The sequence below is a fragment of the Polyodon spathula genome, chromosome 38 (assembly GCF_017654505.1).
Source record: "Polyodon spathula isolate WHYD16114869_AA chromosome 38, ASM1765450v1, whole genome shotgun sequence".
Taxonomy (NCBI): domain Eukaryota; kingdom Metazoa; phylum Chordata; class Actinopteri; order Acipenseriformes; family Polyodontidae; genus Polyodon; species Polyodon spathula.
Genome location: NC_054571.1, coordinates 3973705 through 3992087, shown reverse-complemented (window position 1 = coordinate 3992087; position 18383 = coordinate 3973705). Strand labels below are relative to the sequence as shown.

Sequence of the window (18383 nt, the reverse complement as noted above, 5' to 3'; positions counted from 1 at the left end):
AACTTATTGCAGAGAACAGTTAGTGGAAGGTACAGGTGAGTAAGAAAGTAAAGTGAATTAAACAAACATCCAAACAAACTAACTCTAAAGCGAAATAAATGGTGTCCGGTGGGCCTCCAATAAACCCACACACACACAAACACCACACCAACACAAAACCAACACACTGACAGGCAAGAGAGACAAAAGGTGAATGAATAAGTATATGGGGAAAACAATTACAAAGACAGTTTGATGGCAATGGATGATAAATGAAATTTAGGCCTAACAAGTCCAGTGAAGCAATGCACATGAAATCCAAAGGAACAAAACCAAAACTACAGGAACCAAAGTATCAAAGTACTGACCTGCAGCTGATATCCTGATATAATGTTGGCTGAATTGAAGTTAGTGATGAAACAAAACCAGGCAGAGGAACTGGTTAGGTTACTCGATGTTCCTGTCTGTAAAAAAACAAAACAAAGAAAAGCACATATTACCATTTATCTAAATAGCAATGGAATGGAAACATTCCATCTCCCAGTATACAAGACCAGTAGATGATTAATTTACAATGATTAGCTCTGAAGGTAAGGCTAAGGAAATGGTACATGACATGGTACGTTTGCGACATGTTGTGCTACAGTTTACAGCACCAGTAACAATGTCAGCACCTTGGGTGAAAGAAATGAGCCTCCAAGCAGCTTTTAAATCTCTTAATCCCTACTTAATATACACCTCTCTGAATACAGCACCGCTACTTAATATACACCTCTCTGAATACAGCAGCCCTACTTAATATACACCTCTCTGAATACAGCAGCCCTACTTAATATACACCTCTCTGAATACAGCAGCCCTACTTAATATACACCTCTCTGAATACAGCAGCCCTACTTAATATACACCTCTCTGAATACAGCACTGAATGCTACTTAATATACACCTCTCTGAATACAGCAGCCCTACTTAATATACACCTCTCTGAATACAGCACCGCTACTTAATATACACCTCTCTGAATACAGCACCCCTACTTAATATACAACTCTCTGGAGCAGTGTAGATGTTTTTAACAAACTGATCACCTACATTAATGTTGCAGGTTTTCCCATCTTGGATTTTTGTTAAATCTGAAAATACAAAACAGCAAGAGAATAAGTTACCGTGTAACAGGAACTAACACAAAATATATTTAGTGGAAAGCAAGGCTACATTTTGATCTTCGACTGTTTGGAACACCTTACCAAATGAAGGTTCCAACCTCCGATAGTACTGATTTGCATAATTTACTAGTGACCGTCACCGTAGCTACTAGTTTATATTTGATTGAAAATCGTATTTTACAAATGAAATAAAACATTCATGTGCAGTTTAAAAATACGTTCTATCATGTTTTATGATTTAAATAAAATGTGAGGCTGGCAGGGATGGGGTTACATCTATCCCTGCCAGCAATCACAGGTGTGGCCGTTCCCTAGTGGGGAGTGGCCACAGGTATAAAAGGAAGGAGAAAACCTTTGTCTGGTGGAGGGAGTTAGGGTAGTGATGCGTGTGTGTGTGTGTGTGTGTGTGTGTGCGTGCGTGCGTGCGTGCGTGCGTGCGTGCGTGCGCGCGGTTAAGCCCAGCCTAAAAGTCATTGTATTAACCTTTTATTTTGGCCCTTGTGCCTGTTTATTTGTTCCTGTTTTTGTGTTTGTTTGTTTATTAAACGTACACTCTAGTTCTTAAACTGCAGCTTCCTGTCTCTGAGTCTCTTTCCTGCCGGTAACAGCTTGGGCTGGGACGCTACTATTTCACAGTAATAGATTTTGTAATGCGTCTTGTTTTTGCTAACTTCTTTACAAAAGAAAAAGAACAGCGTTTAATGCTTACCAATTCATACAAGTTCTAAATTGCAATTAGAAAAATCTCAGCTGTGGAACAGTTTCCCATTCCAAACACAGACCGGATGTTACTGTAACCCCCAGTTGGGATCTTCAGATACAGCTCTTGCTAATTTTTTTTAATCCCAAAAAGTAGGGTTGCAACCTTTATAAAATAATGATTAATAAATATGTACACTTTATTGCTTGCAACTTTTTTTTTCTCCCAAACAAAACCTAGCTCAACAAAATACTTCAGATTATAGATTAACACGATTTCTCTGGTTTTTTTCTGTCTTTCTGAAACCCATGCTCTGTTCTGTGACCTTTCACCTTTTTTTAAAGGTACAGTGCTCAGTTATCGAAATTAAAATGATTAGTGTTAGCATATATTTAGTATGTTTCAAACATATTCTACCATAACACTTCTCTTACAACGACTTGTACACTAGGTATTCATTACATATTTTATTGAAGCAATACAACTGCTAAGAAACGGCAGCAGCACCATGCAGAGATGTACGTATAACAATTTGGCATTTTAATACAACAACTTTTGTTTGTGATAGGCATTATACAAATCAAAAGATCAAAATTACATGTGAGTGACATGCAATGTGTGATTTATAGTATTCATAAATTCTCAAACGGTTTCTGTTAACAGAGAAAAAAAAAAAAAAAAAAAACATCTGACAGTGCGTGAATGTCTCCTGACAAACCTTCAAGGTTTAGAACTACCTTAGGATTCCTGGCTAGTGAACGAACCTTCGAGCCTTTGAGCACAGCCCTAGTGGGAAGCGTATTCTGCTCTAGTAAACCCCAGTGTAAGACATCTTCTATTTATATACCTTCACACCGTGTTTGATTGAGTGTCCATTCCAATCCAGTGTTAGGAAATAATCCAGGATTACAGGAGCAGGTGTAGCTGCCGACAGTGTTGGTACATTGTGCATTCGGACCACAGAGCCAGGGGTTTTGGGCGCACTCATCAAAGTCTGCATGAAAACACATTTGAAATTTCAGTTCGTATCTGCTTTGCATTTCCATTCCCATTACTCTCATTGTGCAGTCAGTTTTCTAGAGGTGAAAGCCTAGTGTACCTCTGTATTACCTAGTATCCATATACTGCACAACAGTGGTTAAAAAATTGTGTAAAATATTAACATTTCGTGCAGTATTACTATTAGCTTCATCTTCACAGTGAGGTTTGTTTCTGTGGTAATTAAGAACATAAGAAAGTTTACAAACGAGAGGAGGCCATTCGGCCCATCTTGCTCGTTTTGGTTGTTAGTAGTTTATTGATCCCAGAATCTTATCAAGAAGCTTCTTGAAGGATCCCAGGGTGTCTGCTTCAACAACATTACTGGGGAGTTGATTCCAGACCCTCACAGTTCTCTGTGTAAAAAAGTGCCTCCTATTTTCTGTTCTGAATGCCCCTTTGTCTAATGTCCCTTGGGTCAACACTGTCAATACCTTTTAGAATTTTGAATGCTTGAATTAGGTCGCCACGTAGTCTTCTTTGTTTAAGACTACGTGGCCACCTAATTCAAGCATTCCAAATAAGAACTGGATGACATGTGGGGCATGTTGTCAGTATCTTCCTTTGTAAAAACTTGTGAAAAGTAATCATTTAATATATTTGCTATTTTTTTTTCTTCATCTACGATTTTGCCATTTGTATCTCTTAAACATTTAATCTCCTCTTTGAATGTTCGCTTGCTGTTGTAATATTGGAAAAACATTTTGGAATTGGTTTTAGCTCCCTTAGTAACGTTCATTTCTATTTCTCTCTTGGCCTTTCTAACTTCCTTTTTGACTTGCATTTGCAGTTCCGTGTACTTTCTTTTTGGTCCTTTTTTAATGCTCTGTAAAGTGCCTTTTTTCGCTGAATATTTTTTTTTTAATTGATCTATTAAACCATTTTGGCAATTTAGTTTTACATTTAGATTTGTCTACTTTAGGGATATAATTGTTTTACGCCTCTAGTACTACATTTTTAAGAACAACCATCCTTCTTCTGTGGATGTTTTCTCTATTTTACTCCAATCTACTTCTGTTAGTCTCTGTTTCATACCTTCATAGTTTGCTTTTCTAAAATTGTAAACCTTAGCTTTAGTCATTACTTTTGGGGTTTTAAAAAACACTTCAAATGAGACCATGTTGTGGTCTGAGTTTGCCAGTGGTTCTTTGACCTCTGTTTTAGTTATTCTGTCTTCGTTATTTGAAAAGACTAAATCAAGGCATGCCTCCTCTCTAGTCGGTGCCGTGACAAATTGTGTTAGGAAGCAGTCATTTGTCATTTCCACCATTTCAATTTCATCCTTCGTGCTACCCATCGGGTTTTCCTATTTTATATGGGGGAAGTTGAAATCCCCCATTAGCATGGCTTCTCCTTTGCTACACGCATTTCTAATGTCATTGTATAACTCCTTAGTCTTCCCAGCGACAGCGAGTGGAAGCGACAGCGAGTGGGAGAAGTACAGCGTGGAAAAGTACAGAGCAGTTTCGAAGCAGAAAGGAGAAATTGCATCTTGAATTGCTTTAATCGGAAAACAGAGGACATTGGGGAAAACACAGTCGCGTGTGTTTTTCTGATAACAAACAAGCTGAAACTCGGAGCAGCTGATTCAAATTCAGCGCCGTTTTGAGACACGGGCGAGGGGAGGAGCCGACAGCACAGCAGAACAACGCAGTTAAACGAGGCAGTCTTCCCAGCGACAGCGAGTGGAAGCGACAGCGAGTGGGAGAAGTACAGCGTGGAAAAGTACAGAGCAGTTTCGAAGCAGAAAGGAGAAATTGCATCTTGAATTGCTTTAATCGGAAAACAGAGGACATTGGGGAAACACAGCCGCGTGTGTTTTTCTGATAACAAACAAGCTGAAACTCGGAGCAGCTGATTCAAATTCAGCGCCGTTTTGAGACACGGGCGAGGGGAGGAGCCGACAGCACAGCAGAACAACGCAGTTAAACGAGGCAGTCTTCCCAGCGACAGCGAGTGGAAGCGACAGCGAGTGGGAGAAGTACAGCGTGGAAAAGTACAGAGCAGTTTCGAAGCAGTTTGAAAGCAGGTTGACGGCTGCAGAAGAAACTAAACTTCAAAAAAAAAAAAAAAAAAAAAAAAAAAAACCCTCAACATGGTCTTCAAGCCAGTAATCTGTGACACCTGCTTGATGTGGGAAATCCGAGAAAACCCAGCGGAGCTAAACCAAGTGTGCGTAAAGTGCCGCGCGATCCAGGATTTGCATAAACTAGTAAGCATGCTAGAAATGGAGCTGGAAGAAGTGAGACAGCAACAGGATCTTGAGGAACTGGCACACCCACAATTCATGGAAGTCTGCATCACCCCTAACAGACTGAAAGCCACCAGGGAGATAGAAGGTCAGAACAGCTGGGTTCAGGTAGGCAGAAGCAGGGAAAAAAAGAAACTTCGTCAAACACAACCACCAGAAATCAAAACAACCAACAGATTTGAGTCACTTCAGAATTGTGATGAGCAGAACCAACAACAAGAGAATGAAAGGAACAACATCCAGGACCCCATTGACAGTGGTGACCAGACAGCAAAAAGAAGGGAGGTCATGATTGTTGGGGACTCCATATTGAGAAACACAGCAAGTTCAGTTCGCAGTTTGGACCCCCTTACTACAACAGTGTGCTGCCTTCCGGGAGCCTCGGTCAAGCACATCACTGAGAACGTGGACAGGCTCCTAGAACGAACAGGAGACGACCCGGTAGTAGTCGTCCACATCGGTACAAACAACATTGGAAGAGACAGACCAAAATCCCTGCAAAACAAATTCAGAGAGCTAGGAAGGAAATTAAAAGAGAAAACCAAAACTGTGGTATTTTCTGGTATACTACCCGCACCTTGCAAAGGACCATATGGACAGCTGGAAATAATAAATCAAAACCAATGGTTGAAGACGTGGTGCACACGGGAAGGCTTCACCTATCTTGATCATTGGACCACATTCTACAACGAGGACTATCTGTATAGACGGGATGGACTGCATTTAAATAACAAGGGAACTAGTCTACTTGGAGAAAAGATCCTCGAGCAGGTTCGGAAGCATTTAAACTAGAAAGGAAGGGGGGAGAAATCAACAAAAAAACAGAAGGGAGACCGCATCAAAACAAGAACAACAACTCAGGTAAGACAACCATTAAATGTATTTATCTAAATGCTAGAAGTATCAGAAACAAAATTCTAGAACTTGAAGCTACTGCACTAACAGGTAACTATGATGTGATAGGTGTTACAGAAACGTGGTTGTCTGAGAGTGATGGGGACGAATATAATATTTGTGGGTATACACTGTATAGGAAAGACAGGCAGGACAGAAGAGGAGGAGGGGTAGCGCTATACATAAGAAACAGTCTTGAAGCCCAGGTGTTAAACCTGGACAAAGAAAATAAAACCGAATCAATATGGGTCAGAATAACAGACAAAAATTCAAAAGGCATAATAATAGGAGCATGCTATAGACCGCCAGATTCAGACGGTGAGCACAATAATCTGTTATACAATGACATTAGAAATGTGTGTAGCAAAGGAGAAGCCATACTAATGGGGGATTTCAACTTCCCCCAAATAAAATGGGAAAACCCGGTGGGTAGCGCGAAGGATGAAATAGAAATGGTGGAAATGACAAATGACTGCTTCCTAACACAATTTGTGAAGGCACCCACTAGAGGGGAGGCATGCCTTGATTTAGTCTTTTCAAATAACGAAGATAGAATAACTAAAACAGAGGTCAGAGAACCACTGGCAAACTCAGACCACAACATGGTCTCATTTGAAGTGTTTTTTAAATCCTCAAAAGTAAAGACTAAAGCTAAGGTTTACAATTTTAGAAAAGCAAACTATGAAGGCATGAAACAGAGACTAACAGAAGTAGATTGGAGTAAAATAGAGAAAACACCCACAGAAGAAGGATGGTTGTTCTTCAAAAATGTAGTACTAGAGGCGCAAAACAATTATATCCCTAAAGTAGACAAATCTAAATGTAAAACTAAATTGCCAAAATGGTTTAATAGATCAATTAAAAAAAATATTCAGCGAAAAAAGGCACTTTACAGAGCATTAAAAAAGGACCAAAAAGAAAGTACACAGAAAGAGTACACAGAACTGCAAATGCAAGTCAAAAAGGAAGTTAGAAAGGCCAAGAGAGAAATAGAAATGAACATTGCTAAGGGAGCTAAAACCAATTCCAAAATGTTTTTCCAATATTACAACAGCAAGAGAACATTCAAAGAGGAGATTAAATGTTTAAGAGATACAAATGGCAAAATCGTAGAGGAAGAAAAAAAAATAGCAAATATGTTAAATGATTACTTTTCACAAGTTTTTACAAAGGAAGATACTGACAACATGCCCCACATGTCATCCAGTTCCTATCCAGTTTTAAATAACTTTAGCATAACTGAGGCAGAAGTGTTAAAGGGACTAGGAGCTCTTAAAATAAACAAATCCCCTGGGCCGGATGAGATCCTCCCAGTAGTACTCAAAGAAATGAAAGAAGTAATTTACAAACCGCTAACCAAGATCATGCAGCAGTCTCTTGACACAGGGGTGGTACCGACAGACTGGAAAATTGCAAACGTAATACCGATCCACAAAAAGGGAAACAAAACTGAACCAGGTAACTACAGACCAGTAAGCCTGACTTCTATTATATGCAAACTTATGGAAACTATAATAAGAGCCAAAATGGAAAATTACCTATATGGTAACAGGGTACTGGGAGACAGTCAACATGGTTTTAGGAAAGGGAGATCGTGTCTAACTAACTTGCTTGATTTTTTTGAGGATGCAACATCGATAATGGATAATTGCAAAGCATATGACATGGTTTATTTAGATTTCCAGAAAGCTTTTGACAAAGTCCCGCACAAAAGATTAATTCTCAAACTGAACGCAGTAGGGATTCAAGGAAACACATGTACATGGATTAGGGAGTGGTTAACATGTAGAAAACAGAAAGTACTGATTAGAGGAAAAACCTCAGAATGGAGTGTGGTAACCAGCGGTGTACCACAGGGATCAGTATTAGGTCCTCTGCTATTCCTAATCTACATTAATGATTTAGATTCTGGTATAGTAAGCAAACTTGTTAAATTTGCAGACGACACAAAAGTAGGAGGAGTGGCAAACACTGTTGCAGCAGCAAAGGTCATTCAAAATGATCTAGACAAGATTCAGAACTGGGCAGACACATGGCAAATGACATTTAATAGAGAAAAGTGTAAGGTACTGCACGCAGGAAATAAAAATGTACATTATAAATATCATATGGGAGATATTGAAATTGGAGAAGGAATCTATGAAAAAGACCTAGGAGTTTTTGTTGACTCAGAAATGTCTTCATCTAGGCAATGTGGGGAAGCTATAAAAAAGGCTAACAAGATACTCGGATACATTGTGAAAAGTGTTGAATTTAAATCAAGGGAAGTAATGTTAAAACTGTACAATGCACTTGTAAGACCTCATCTTGAATATTGTGTGCAGTTCTGGTCACCTCGCTATAAAAAAGATATTGCTGCTCTAGAAAGAGTGCAAAGAAGAGCGACCAGAATTATTCCGGGCTTAAAAGGCATGTCATATGCAGACAGGCTAAAAGAATTGAATCTGTTCAGTCTTGAACAAAGAAGACTACGTGGCGACCTAATTCAAGCATTCAAAATTCTAAAAGGTATTGACAGTGTCGACGCAAGGGACTTTTTCAGCCTGAAAAAAGAAACAAGGACCAGGGGTCACAAATGGAGTTTAGAAAAAGGGGCATTCAGAACAGAAAATAGGAGACACTTTTTTACACAGAGAATTGTGAGGGTCTGGAATCAACTCCCCAGTAATGTTGTTGAAGCTGACACCCTGGGATCCTTCAAGAAGCTGCTTGATGAGATTTTGGGATCAATAAGCTACTAACAACCAAACGAGCAAGATGGGCCGAATGGCCTCCTCTCGTTTGTAAACTTTCTTATGTTCTTATGTTCTTACCTCTCCCCTGTGCCAAGTAGTCCAAAGGGGAGTAGTTTCCAACCGGATGCCTCCAACTGCGAAGGCTGAGGAGTCAGCGGACCCTGGTCGGGCCGTTGGACGTCCCTGCATATCAACATGCTGGAGCTGCAGGCAGTGTTCCTTGCCCTCCAGCACTTCCTACCCATTGTGCGGAACAGACATGTGCTGACTCACACAGACAATACATCCGTGGTGGTGTATGTCAACCACCAGGGTGGCCTTCGGTCCCTGGGGTTGCATCACCTAGCCTTTTTGCACGAAAGGCTTTTCAAATTGGAAAAAGACAACTGAAAAATTTTCATGCAGTTCTGGCTTCATCTCATTCTTTTTGCATGCTAGACAGTCTTTTTATAACTGCTGATTCTGAGATTTTACAATTCCACATATGATCTCCTCATGTCTTGTTCTTTCTACTGTTAAATCGTAGAACAGGGATGATTTAACAATTGTACTCTTTCTGGCTAGAGAATTAGTCTGCTCTCTGTGCCCCCAGGACCCTGGGTATCTCTTGCAGGGTTATGTAGTTTTTTTATGTCTCAATCCTAAAATTCTAGGTGATGCTAAACGTTTGGCCAGAGCTGTAAGTATAATGATCTAGCCCATTACCTGCACAGCTGCTTTGTCCGTCCATGAAGATCTCCTGCCCAGAACTGGACCTGAAGCCTGTTTTGCAGGAGCAGCTGTAGTTTCCAATTGTGTTTAGACACCAAGCATTCTGACCACAGAGGGTGCGGTTCTCTTTACACTCATCTATTTCTACAGAAAAATTAGAGGAAGAAAACATTCTTTTTTCAGAGCCCCGTGAAGTGAGTTCTCATCACTTTAGCATTTTCATATTTACCAATGATAAGAGATCTCGTCAAAGCATGACATTGCTAGAAACAGTAGTCGTGTGAAATGAACACATATAAAGATGTGGAGAAACGCATCCTCTTTTTTAGTTCACTAGGGGTAGAGAAGGTGCAGATTCACACTCACACACATTCAAAACACACATGCCTTTGTTTGATTTGATTTTTCAGTCTGCTTTTTCAAAAACTTTTGTTTTTTTTTATGTCTCAATCTTAAAATTCTAGGTGATACAAAATGTTTGGCCAGAGCTGTAAGTATAATGATCTAGCCCATTACCTGCACAGCTGCTTTGTCCGTCCATGAAGATCTCCTGCCCAGAACTGGACCTGAAGCCTGTCTTGCAGGAGCAGCTGTAGTTTCCAATTGTGTTTAGACACCAAGCATTCTGACCACAGAGGGTGCGGTTCTCTTTACACTCATTTATTTCTACAGAAAAATTAGAGGAAAAAAACATTCTTTTTTCAGAGCCCCGTGAAGTGAATTCTCATCACTTTAGCATTTTCATATTTGAGATCTTGTCAAAGCGTGACATTGCTAGAAACATTAGTCGTGTAAAAGTTAACACAGATGTGGAGGCACACATCCTCTTTTAGTTCACAAGGGGTAGAGATGGTGCAGATTCACACATACACACACATTCAAAACACACATGTCTTTTGATTGATTTGATTTTTCAGTCTGCTTTTGAAAAATACCATGGCAAAGTATAACCCTTGTAAAATGTTTTACATTTGTAAGGTCTTATCATTAAGGAACAGGGAGAGCATTTTTGTTTCTGGACCCCATATACAGATCTTGATTTAGCTTCCATATATGCTTCATGTTCTCATCAGCTTGAGGAGGGGGTTTCGGGCCGGACAAACAGGTTCCGAATCTGGCACAAATCAACCCCTAAATAATAATAATAATAATAATAATAATAATAATAATAATAATAATAATAATAACTTGTTGGTAATTTTGATTCCATATTCCAGTACTCTTATCATTACAGAATGTCCCTATTTCTGTAAAATTGGGTTTCCCTGTTGATTTGAACCCTGGCCAGCACAGACAGTAGACACTCCCAGGGTATTGAAGCAGACAGAATAATTAGGACACACAGGAATGGGACCAGCACACGCATCTCTATCTGCAAATACAAAAGAATTAAAATATCCGTTCTGAAATACAAAAACACACACCGACCCTTACAGCTAGGGACACAATTGTTGCATCTCCTATAATTTTTAGGAATGAGACATAATTAAAAAAAAAAAAAAAAAAAAAAAAAAGCAAGCATTTAGATATTTTATTTAACATCATGTAATCAAGGAAACTATAAAATGATATTGCAAATGTCAATTTTTCGTTACTTAGATGAAAAACTACAAAGCGGAGTGTAATTCAATATGGTAACGTCACATTATTCAGCAGGTTAAACACGTTCCTTCTATAGGGGGTGCTAAACGTTTGGCCATAGCTGTACATGCACCACACAGATGATTTCTGTGAAAGTCATGTCACTGGCTATCTCGCTGGGGAAAGGCTGAATAAAATTACATGTCATCAGGGAAAGTCTCATGATCGATTTTTGGTTATTGTCTTTATATATTTCCAACTGTAAAAGTTATTTACAGTTATAACCAATTCTCATATTCTACCAGTACTACAAATAATTACAGACCCCCACTTCGGCATAGTATCACTAACTCGCTTACAGTCCAATAATAGGTGCTGGCTGGACCGCCTGTGTGATAATAATGCTCAGTCTAGTTGCTCTGTCTAAGATACTGGTTTTCAGTAATATTCTGTAACAGGATGGCGTGTATGGTGACGTCAGACCCAGAAGAAACACTCAGTACTGCAGGTGAAATGTGAATTGCGCTGTTGTGCAGTTTAATCAATAAACAGAAAATAAAAGGTTGCAAGACAAACAAAACACAGGACATGGCACTGGCAGCCAAAACAAAGAGATGAAACAAAACAGACTAACATAAACAAACAGTGGACTAACAGAGAAACAAACACGGTGAGTCAAGACAGTTCTATTATTATTATTATTATTATTATTATTATGACCTCTGTCTCCAATCCCGTTCTCCACTCACCGAACACACAACCCGGAGTGACTGAAAATATGCAGCTGTACCGATACTCGATTGCTAATCAATCATTCAATTGGAGTTGCGGTACAACTGCACGTGAATTAATAAAGTGCAATTCCCCGTGCTCACATATTATTACTTTTTACTTGCACGTGAAGTGCTGTGCAATCCTCGTGCCTAAATACAAATATACGTTTTAAACACTCGTGTTACACAGACCCGTTTATATCCCATGTACCAATGATGATACACCAACATTAACACACAACATACAACACAAAATACACACAGGGGCGGGCACTTTGCCACATATCCCTAACTGAATTCTGCTGTGTGTTCTGCCAGGGGTTTTGGGCGCACTCATCAAAGTCTGCATGAAAACACATTTGAAATTTCAGTTCGTATCCGCTTTGCATTTCCATTCCCATTACTCTCATTGTGCAGTCAGTTTTCTAGAGGTGAAAGCCTAGTGTACCTCTGTATTACCTAGTATCCATATACTGCACAACAGTGGTTAAAAAATTGTGTAAAATATTAACATTTCGTGCAGTATTACTATTAGCTTCATCTTCACAGTGAGGTTTGTTTCTGTGGTAATTAAGAACATAAGAAAGTTTACAAACGAGAGGAGGCCATTCGGCCCATCTTGCTCGTTTTGGTTGTTAGTAGTTTATTGATCCCAGAATCTTATCAAGAAGCTTCTTGAAGGATCCCAGGGTGTCTGCTTCAACAACATTACTGGGGAGTTGATTCCAGACCCTCACAGTTCTCTGTGTAAAAAAGTGCCTCCTATTTTCTGTTCTGAATGCCCCTTTGTCTAATGTCCCTTGGGTCAACACTGTCAATACCTTTTAGAATTTTGAATGCTTGAATTAGGTCGCCACGTAGTCTTCTTTGTTTAAGACTACGTGGCCACCTAATTCAAGCATTCAAAATAAGAACTGGATGACATGTGGGGCATGTTGTCAGTATCTTCCTTTGTAAAAACTTGTGAAAAGTAATCATTTAATATATTTGCTATTTTTTTTTCTTCATCTACGATTTTGCCATTTGTATCTCTTAAACATTTAATCTCCTCTTTGAATGTTCGCTTGCTGTTGTAATATTGGAAAAACATTTTGGAATTGGTTTTAGCTCCCTTAGTAACGTTCATTTCTATTTCTCTCTTGGCCTTTCTAACTTCCTTTTTGACTTGCATTTGCAGTTCCGTGTACTTTCTTTTTGGTCCTTTTTTAATGCTCTGTAAAGTGCCTTTTTTCGCTGAATATTTTTTTTAATTGATCTATTAAACCATTTTGGCAATTTAGTTTTACATTTAGATTTGTCTACTTTAGGGATATAATTGTTTTACGCCTCTAGTACTACATTTTTAAGAACAACCATCCTTCTTCTGTGGATGTTTTCTCTATTTTACTCCAATCTACTTCTGTTAGTCTCTGTTTCATACCTTCATAGTTTGCTTTTCTAAAATTGTAAACCTTAGGTTTAGTCATTACTTTTGGGGTTTTAAAAAACACTTCAAATGAGACCATGTTGTGGTCTGAGTTTGCCAGTGGTTCTTTGACCTCTGTTTTAGTTATTCTGTCTTCGTTATTTGAAAAGACTAAATCAAGGCATGCCTCCTCTCTAGTCGGTGCCGTGACAAATTGTGTTAGGAAGCAGTCATTTGTCATTTCCACCATTTCAATTTCATCCTTCGTGCTACCCATCGGGTTTTCCTATTTTATATGGGGGAAGTTGAAATCCCCCATTAGCATGGCTTCTCCTTTGCTACACGCATTTCTAATGTCATTGTATAACTCCTTACCTCTCCCCTGTGCCAAGTAGTCCAAAGGGGAGTAGTTTCCAACCGGATGCCTCCAACTGCGAAGGCTGAGGAGTCAGCGGACCCTGGTCGGGCCGTTGGACGTCCCTGCATATCAACATGCTGGAGCTGCAGGCAGTGTTCCTTGCCCTCCAGCACTTCCTACCCATTGTGCGGAACAGACATGTGCTGACTCACACAGACAATACATCCGTGGTGGTGTATGTCAACCACCAGGGTGGCCTTCGGTCCCTGGGGTTGCATCACCTAGCCTTTTTGCACGAAAGGCTTTTCAAATTGGAAAAAGACAACTGAAAAATTTTCATGCAGTTCTGGCTTCATCTCATTCTTTTTGCATGCTAGACAGTCTTTTTATAACTGCTGATTCTGAGATTTTACAATTCCACATATGATCTCCTCATGTCTTGTTCTTTCTACTGTTAAATCGTAGAACAGGGATGATTTAACAATTGTACTCTTTCTGGCTAGAGAATTAGTCTGCTCTCTGTGCCCCCAGGACCCTGGGTATCTCTTGCAGGGTTATGTAGTTTTTTTATGTCTCAATCCTAAAATTCTAGGTGATGCTAAACGTTTGGCCAGAGCTGTAAGTATAATGATCTAGCCCATTACCTGCACAGCTGCTTTGTCCGTCCATGAAGATCTCCTGCCCAGAACTGGACCTGAAGCCTGTTTTGCAGGAGCAGCTGTAGTTTCCAATTGTGTTTCGACACCAAGCATTCTGACCACAGAGGGTGCGGTTCTCTTTACACTCATCTATTTCTACAGAAAAATTAGAGGAAGAAAACATTCTTTTTTCAGAGCCCCGTGAAGTGAGTTCTCATCACTTTAGCATTTTCATATTTACCAATGATAAGAGATCTCGTCAAAGCATGACATTGCTAGAAACAGTAGTCGTGTGAAATGAACACATATAAAGATGTGGAGAAACGCATCCTCTTTTTTAGTTCACTAGGGGTAGAGAAGGTGCAGATTCACACTCACACACATTCAAAACACACATGCCTTTGTTTGATTTGATTTTTCAGTCTGCTTTTTCAAAAACTTTTGTTTTTTTTTATGTCTCAATCTTAAAATTCTAGGTGATACAAAATGTTTGGCCAGAGCTGTAAGTATAATGATCTAGCCCATTACCTGCACAGCTGCTTTGTCCGTCCATGAAGATCTCCTGCCCAGAACTGGACCTGAAGCCTGTCTTGCAGGAGCAGCTGTAGCTTCCAATTGTGTTTAGACACCAAGCATTCTGACCACAGAGGGTGCGGTTCTCTTTACACTCATTTATTTCTACAGAAAAATTAGAGGAAAAAAACATTCTTTTTTCAGAGCCCCGTGAAGTGAATTCTCATCACTTTAGCATTTTCATATTTGAGATCTTGTCAAAGCGTGACATTGCTAGAAACATTAGTCGTGTAAAAGTTAACACAGATGTGGAGGCACACATCCTCTTTTAGTTCACAAGGGGTAGAGATGGTGCAGATTCACACATACACACACATTCAAAACACACATGTCTTTTGATTGATTTGATTTTTCAGTCTGCTTTTGAAAAATACCATGGCAAAGTATAACCCTTGTAAAATGTTTTACATTTGTAAGGTCTTATCATTAAGGAACAGGGAGAGCATTTTTGTTTCTGGACCCCATATACAGATCTTGATTTAGCTTCCATATATGCTTCATGTTCTCATCAGCTTGAGGAGGGGGTTTCGGGCCGGACAAACAGGTTCCGAATCTGGCACAAATCAACCCCTAAATAATAATAATAAATAATAATAATAATAATAATAATAATAATAATAACTTGTTGGTAATTTTGATTCCATATTCCAGTACTCTTATCATTACAGAATGTCCCTATTTCTGTAAAATTGGGTTTCCCTGTTGATTTGAACCCTGGCCAGCACAGACAGTAGACACTCCCAGGGTATTGAAGCAGACAGAATAATTAGGACACACAGGAATGGGACCAGCACACGCATCTCTATCTGCAAATACAAAAGAATTAAAATATCCGTTCTGAAATACAAAAACACACACCGACCCTTACAGCTAGGGACACAATTGTTGCATCTCCTATAATTTTTAGGAATGAGACATAATTAAAAAAAAAAAAAAAAAAAAAAAAAAAAAGCAAGCATTTAGATATTTTATTTAACATCATGTAATCAAGGAAACTATAAAATGATATTGCAAATGTCAATTTTTCGTTACTTAGATGAAAAACTACAAAGCGGAGTGTAATTCAATATGGTAACGTCACATTATTCAGCAGGTTAAACACGTTCCTTCTATAGGGGGTGCTAAACGTTTGGCCATAGCTGTACATGCACCACACAGATGATTTCTGTGAAAGTCATGTCACTGGCTATCTCGCTGGGGAAAGGCTGAATAAAATTACATGTCATCAGGGAAAGTCTCATGATCGATTTTTGGTTATTGTCTTTATATATTTCCAACTGTAAAAGTTATTTACAGTTATAACCAATTCTCATATTCTACCAGTACTACAAATAATTACAGACCCCCACTTCGGCATAGTATCACTAACTCGCTTACAGTCCAATAATAGGTGCTGGCTGGACCGCCTGTGTGATAATAATGCTCAGTCTAGTTGCTCTGTCTAAGATACTGGTTTTCAGTAATATTCTGTAACAGGATGGCGTGTATGGTGACGTCAGACCCAGAAGAAACACTCAGTACTGCAGGTGAAATGTGAATTGCGCTGTTGTGCAGTTTAATCAATAAACAGAAAATAAAAGGTTGCAAGACAAACAAAACACAGGACATGGCACTGGCAGCCAAAACAAAGAGATGAAACAAAACAGACTAACATAAACAAACAGTGGACTAACAGAGAAACAAACACGGTGAGTCAAGACAGTATTATATTATTATTATTATTATTATTATTATTATTATTATGACCTCTGTCTCCAATCCCGTTCTCCACTCTCCGAACACACAACCCGGAGTGATTGAAAACATGAAGCTTTTATGCAGCTGTACCGATACTCGATTGCCAATCAATCATTCAATTGGAGTTGCGGTACAACTGCACGTGAATTAATAAAGTGCAATTCCCCGTGCTCACATATTATTACGTTTTACTTGCACGTGAAGTGCTGTGCAATCCTCGTGCCTAAATACAAATATACGTTTTAAACACTCGTGTTACACAGACCCGTTTATATCCCATGTACCAATGATGATACACCAACATTAACACACAACATACAACACAAAATACACACAGGGGCGGGCACTTTGCCACATATCCCTAACTGAATTCTGCTGTGTGGTTGTGACTCTGTCTCTCTCTCTCTCTCTCTCTCTCTCTCTCTCTCTCTCTCTCTCTCTCTCTCTCTCAGCATACTGAAGCTGGCTGGCAGCATACAGCAGTTATTCAGCCAACACACTCTTGAGTCATTTTAAAGGAAACTGCTGACAGAGCCGGGCTGTGGGGAAACAGAGTCTTTCATCATGTAAGAAAAAGCCCAGTCACTATTCAAAGCTATGTCAAATAGCTTGGCTGTACATCTTCCTCTTGTTTAATAAAATGAACATTGCTACCACACAAGCCCTTAAAATATTAGCATTTTAGTGAAGGTGCTTCTTTACAGTGTTATCAGTGGACAAAAATATCAACATTTACATTTTTGTTTTTGCTTCCCTGATCTATAATTAAAACCGCTTTACAAATGCCGTTCATTTCCCTACGCTGCAAACAGTAGTCCACTGTCCACAAAGCATCAAGGAGAGAGGAAGCTTAACTGCCACTAATCCTACTTTCACTAACGTTAAACAAACAATTCCAGCACATCTTACCCTGTGTACAGATTGCATTCAGCACATAGAACATAAGAGACAATTCTAAAGTTACATTCTTCATTTTTACAGTTATAATAAATTCAAACTTCTTCTGTAGGGTGTCTCTTATTAAAGAGACCTAATGCCACAAACTTGAACTGCTCAAACTGAGATGCATCTCTTATAAAATAAGAGACACTCAACAGATGACCTTATAGGGTTAGAGATGAACTAAGAAAGGGTTATTAAAGGTAAACAGAATTCACCACACCTAAATTGTAGGTACCTTGAAGGTTTGGCTGACTCGATCCCACAAGGACAGGTAACTCAGCTCTACCTTCACTTCTGTAATAACTAGTTGCTACATTATTTTGTATAAAGATAATGTTCAAATAATATGTGCAGAGGCATTAAGTTCAGTTAACATTAAAATATTTAGGAATTGATTAGATTGAGTGAAAAAAACTAAAACAAGTGATATAAAAATAATTCTATTTCTTAATGTTTCCATGCCAGTTTGGTGTAACATATAACAAGTTCATATATTAAAATAATTTAATTAACATTAATGATTGCAGTGGGACCTAAATATTACTGCATTCAACAGATCATTATGTTTTATAGAAAACACCATACATTTTTGTAACTCGTCTGTAATCCCATATCTTGTGGTCAATGCATACAAACAGGTTGCTTTCAACACTATAATTGAAACACAATTTCAAAGTAAAGTGATATATCATAAATTTAACACAATCATTTACTGCAGACAGCTTTGGCTGTCAAAGTCCAGGGTCATGGGTACAGACGTCTGCCTTGCTGGAAGCGCCATCTCCCCTGGCCATACATTTGAGCCAGCAGTGGAGGAGATCCTGCAACGTTCCCACCGAGAGCTGGAGGCGTCTCAACAGGTAGCTGCGATGAATCCTTTCCGTGCTCCGGTGCCGGAGTGA

The 18383-nt window shown here is 39.1% G+C and overlaps 1 protein-coding gene across 1 annotated transcript; it reads right to left on the bottom strand.

Annotated features, from left to right (window-relative positions):
* Positions 1-316: 316 nt before the first annotated feature.
* On the bottom strand, positions 317-11580 carry LOC121304573 (adhesion G protein-coupled receptor E1-like). The gene is made up of 5 exons (XM_041235767.1): positions 9991-11580; positions 9469-9618; positions 2693-2839; positions 1072-1112; positions 317-443 (listed from the first exon to the last, which is right to left on the bottom strand). Exons 1-5 carry the CDS (start codon positions 10166-10168, stop codon positions 318-320), a joined length of 642 nt encoding a protein of 213 aa, XP_041091701.1. The 5' UTR covers positions 10169-11580; the 3' UTR covers position 317.
* Between the last annotated feature and the right edge of the window lie 6803 nt (positions 11581-18383).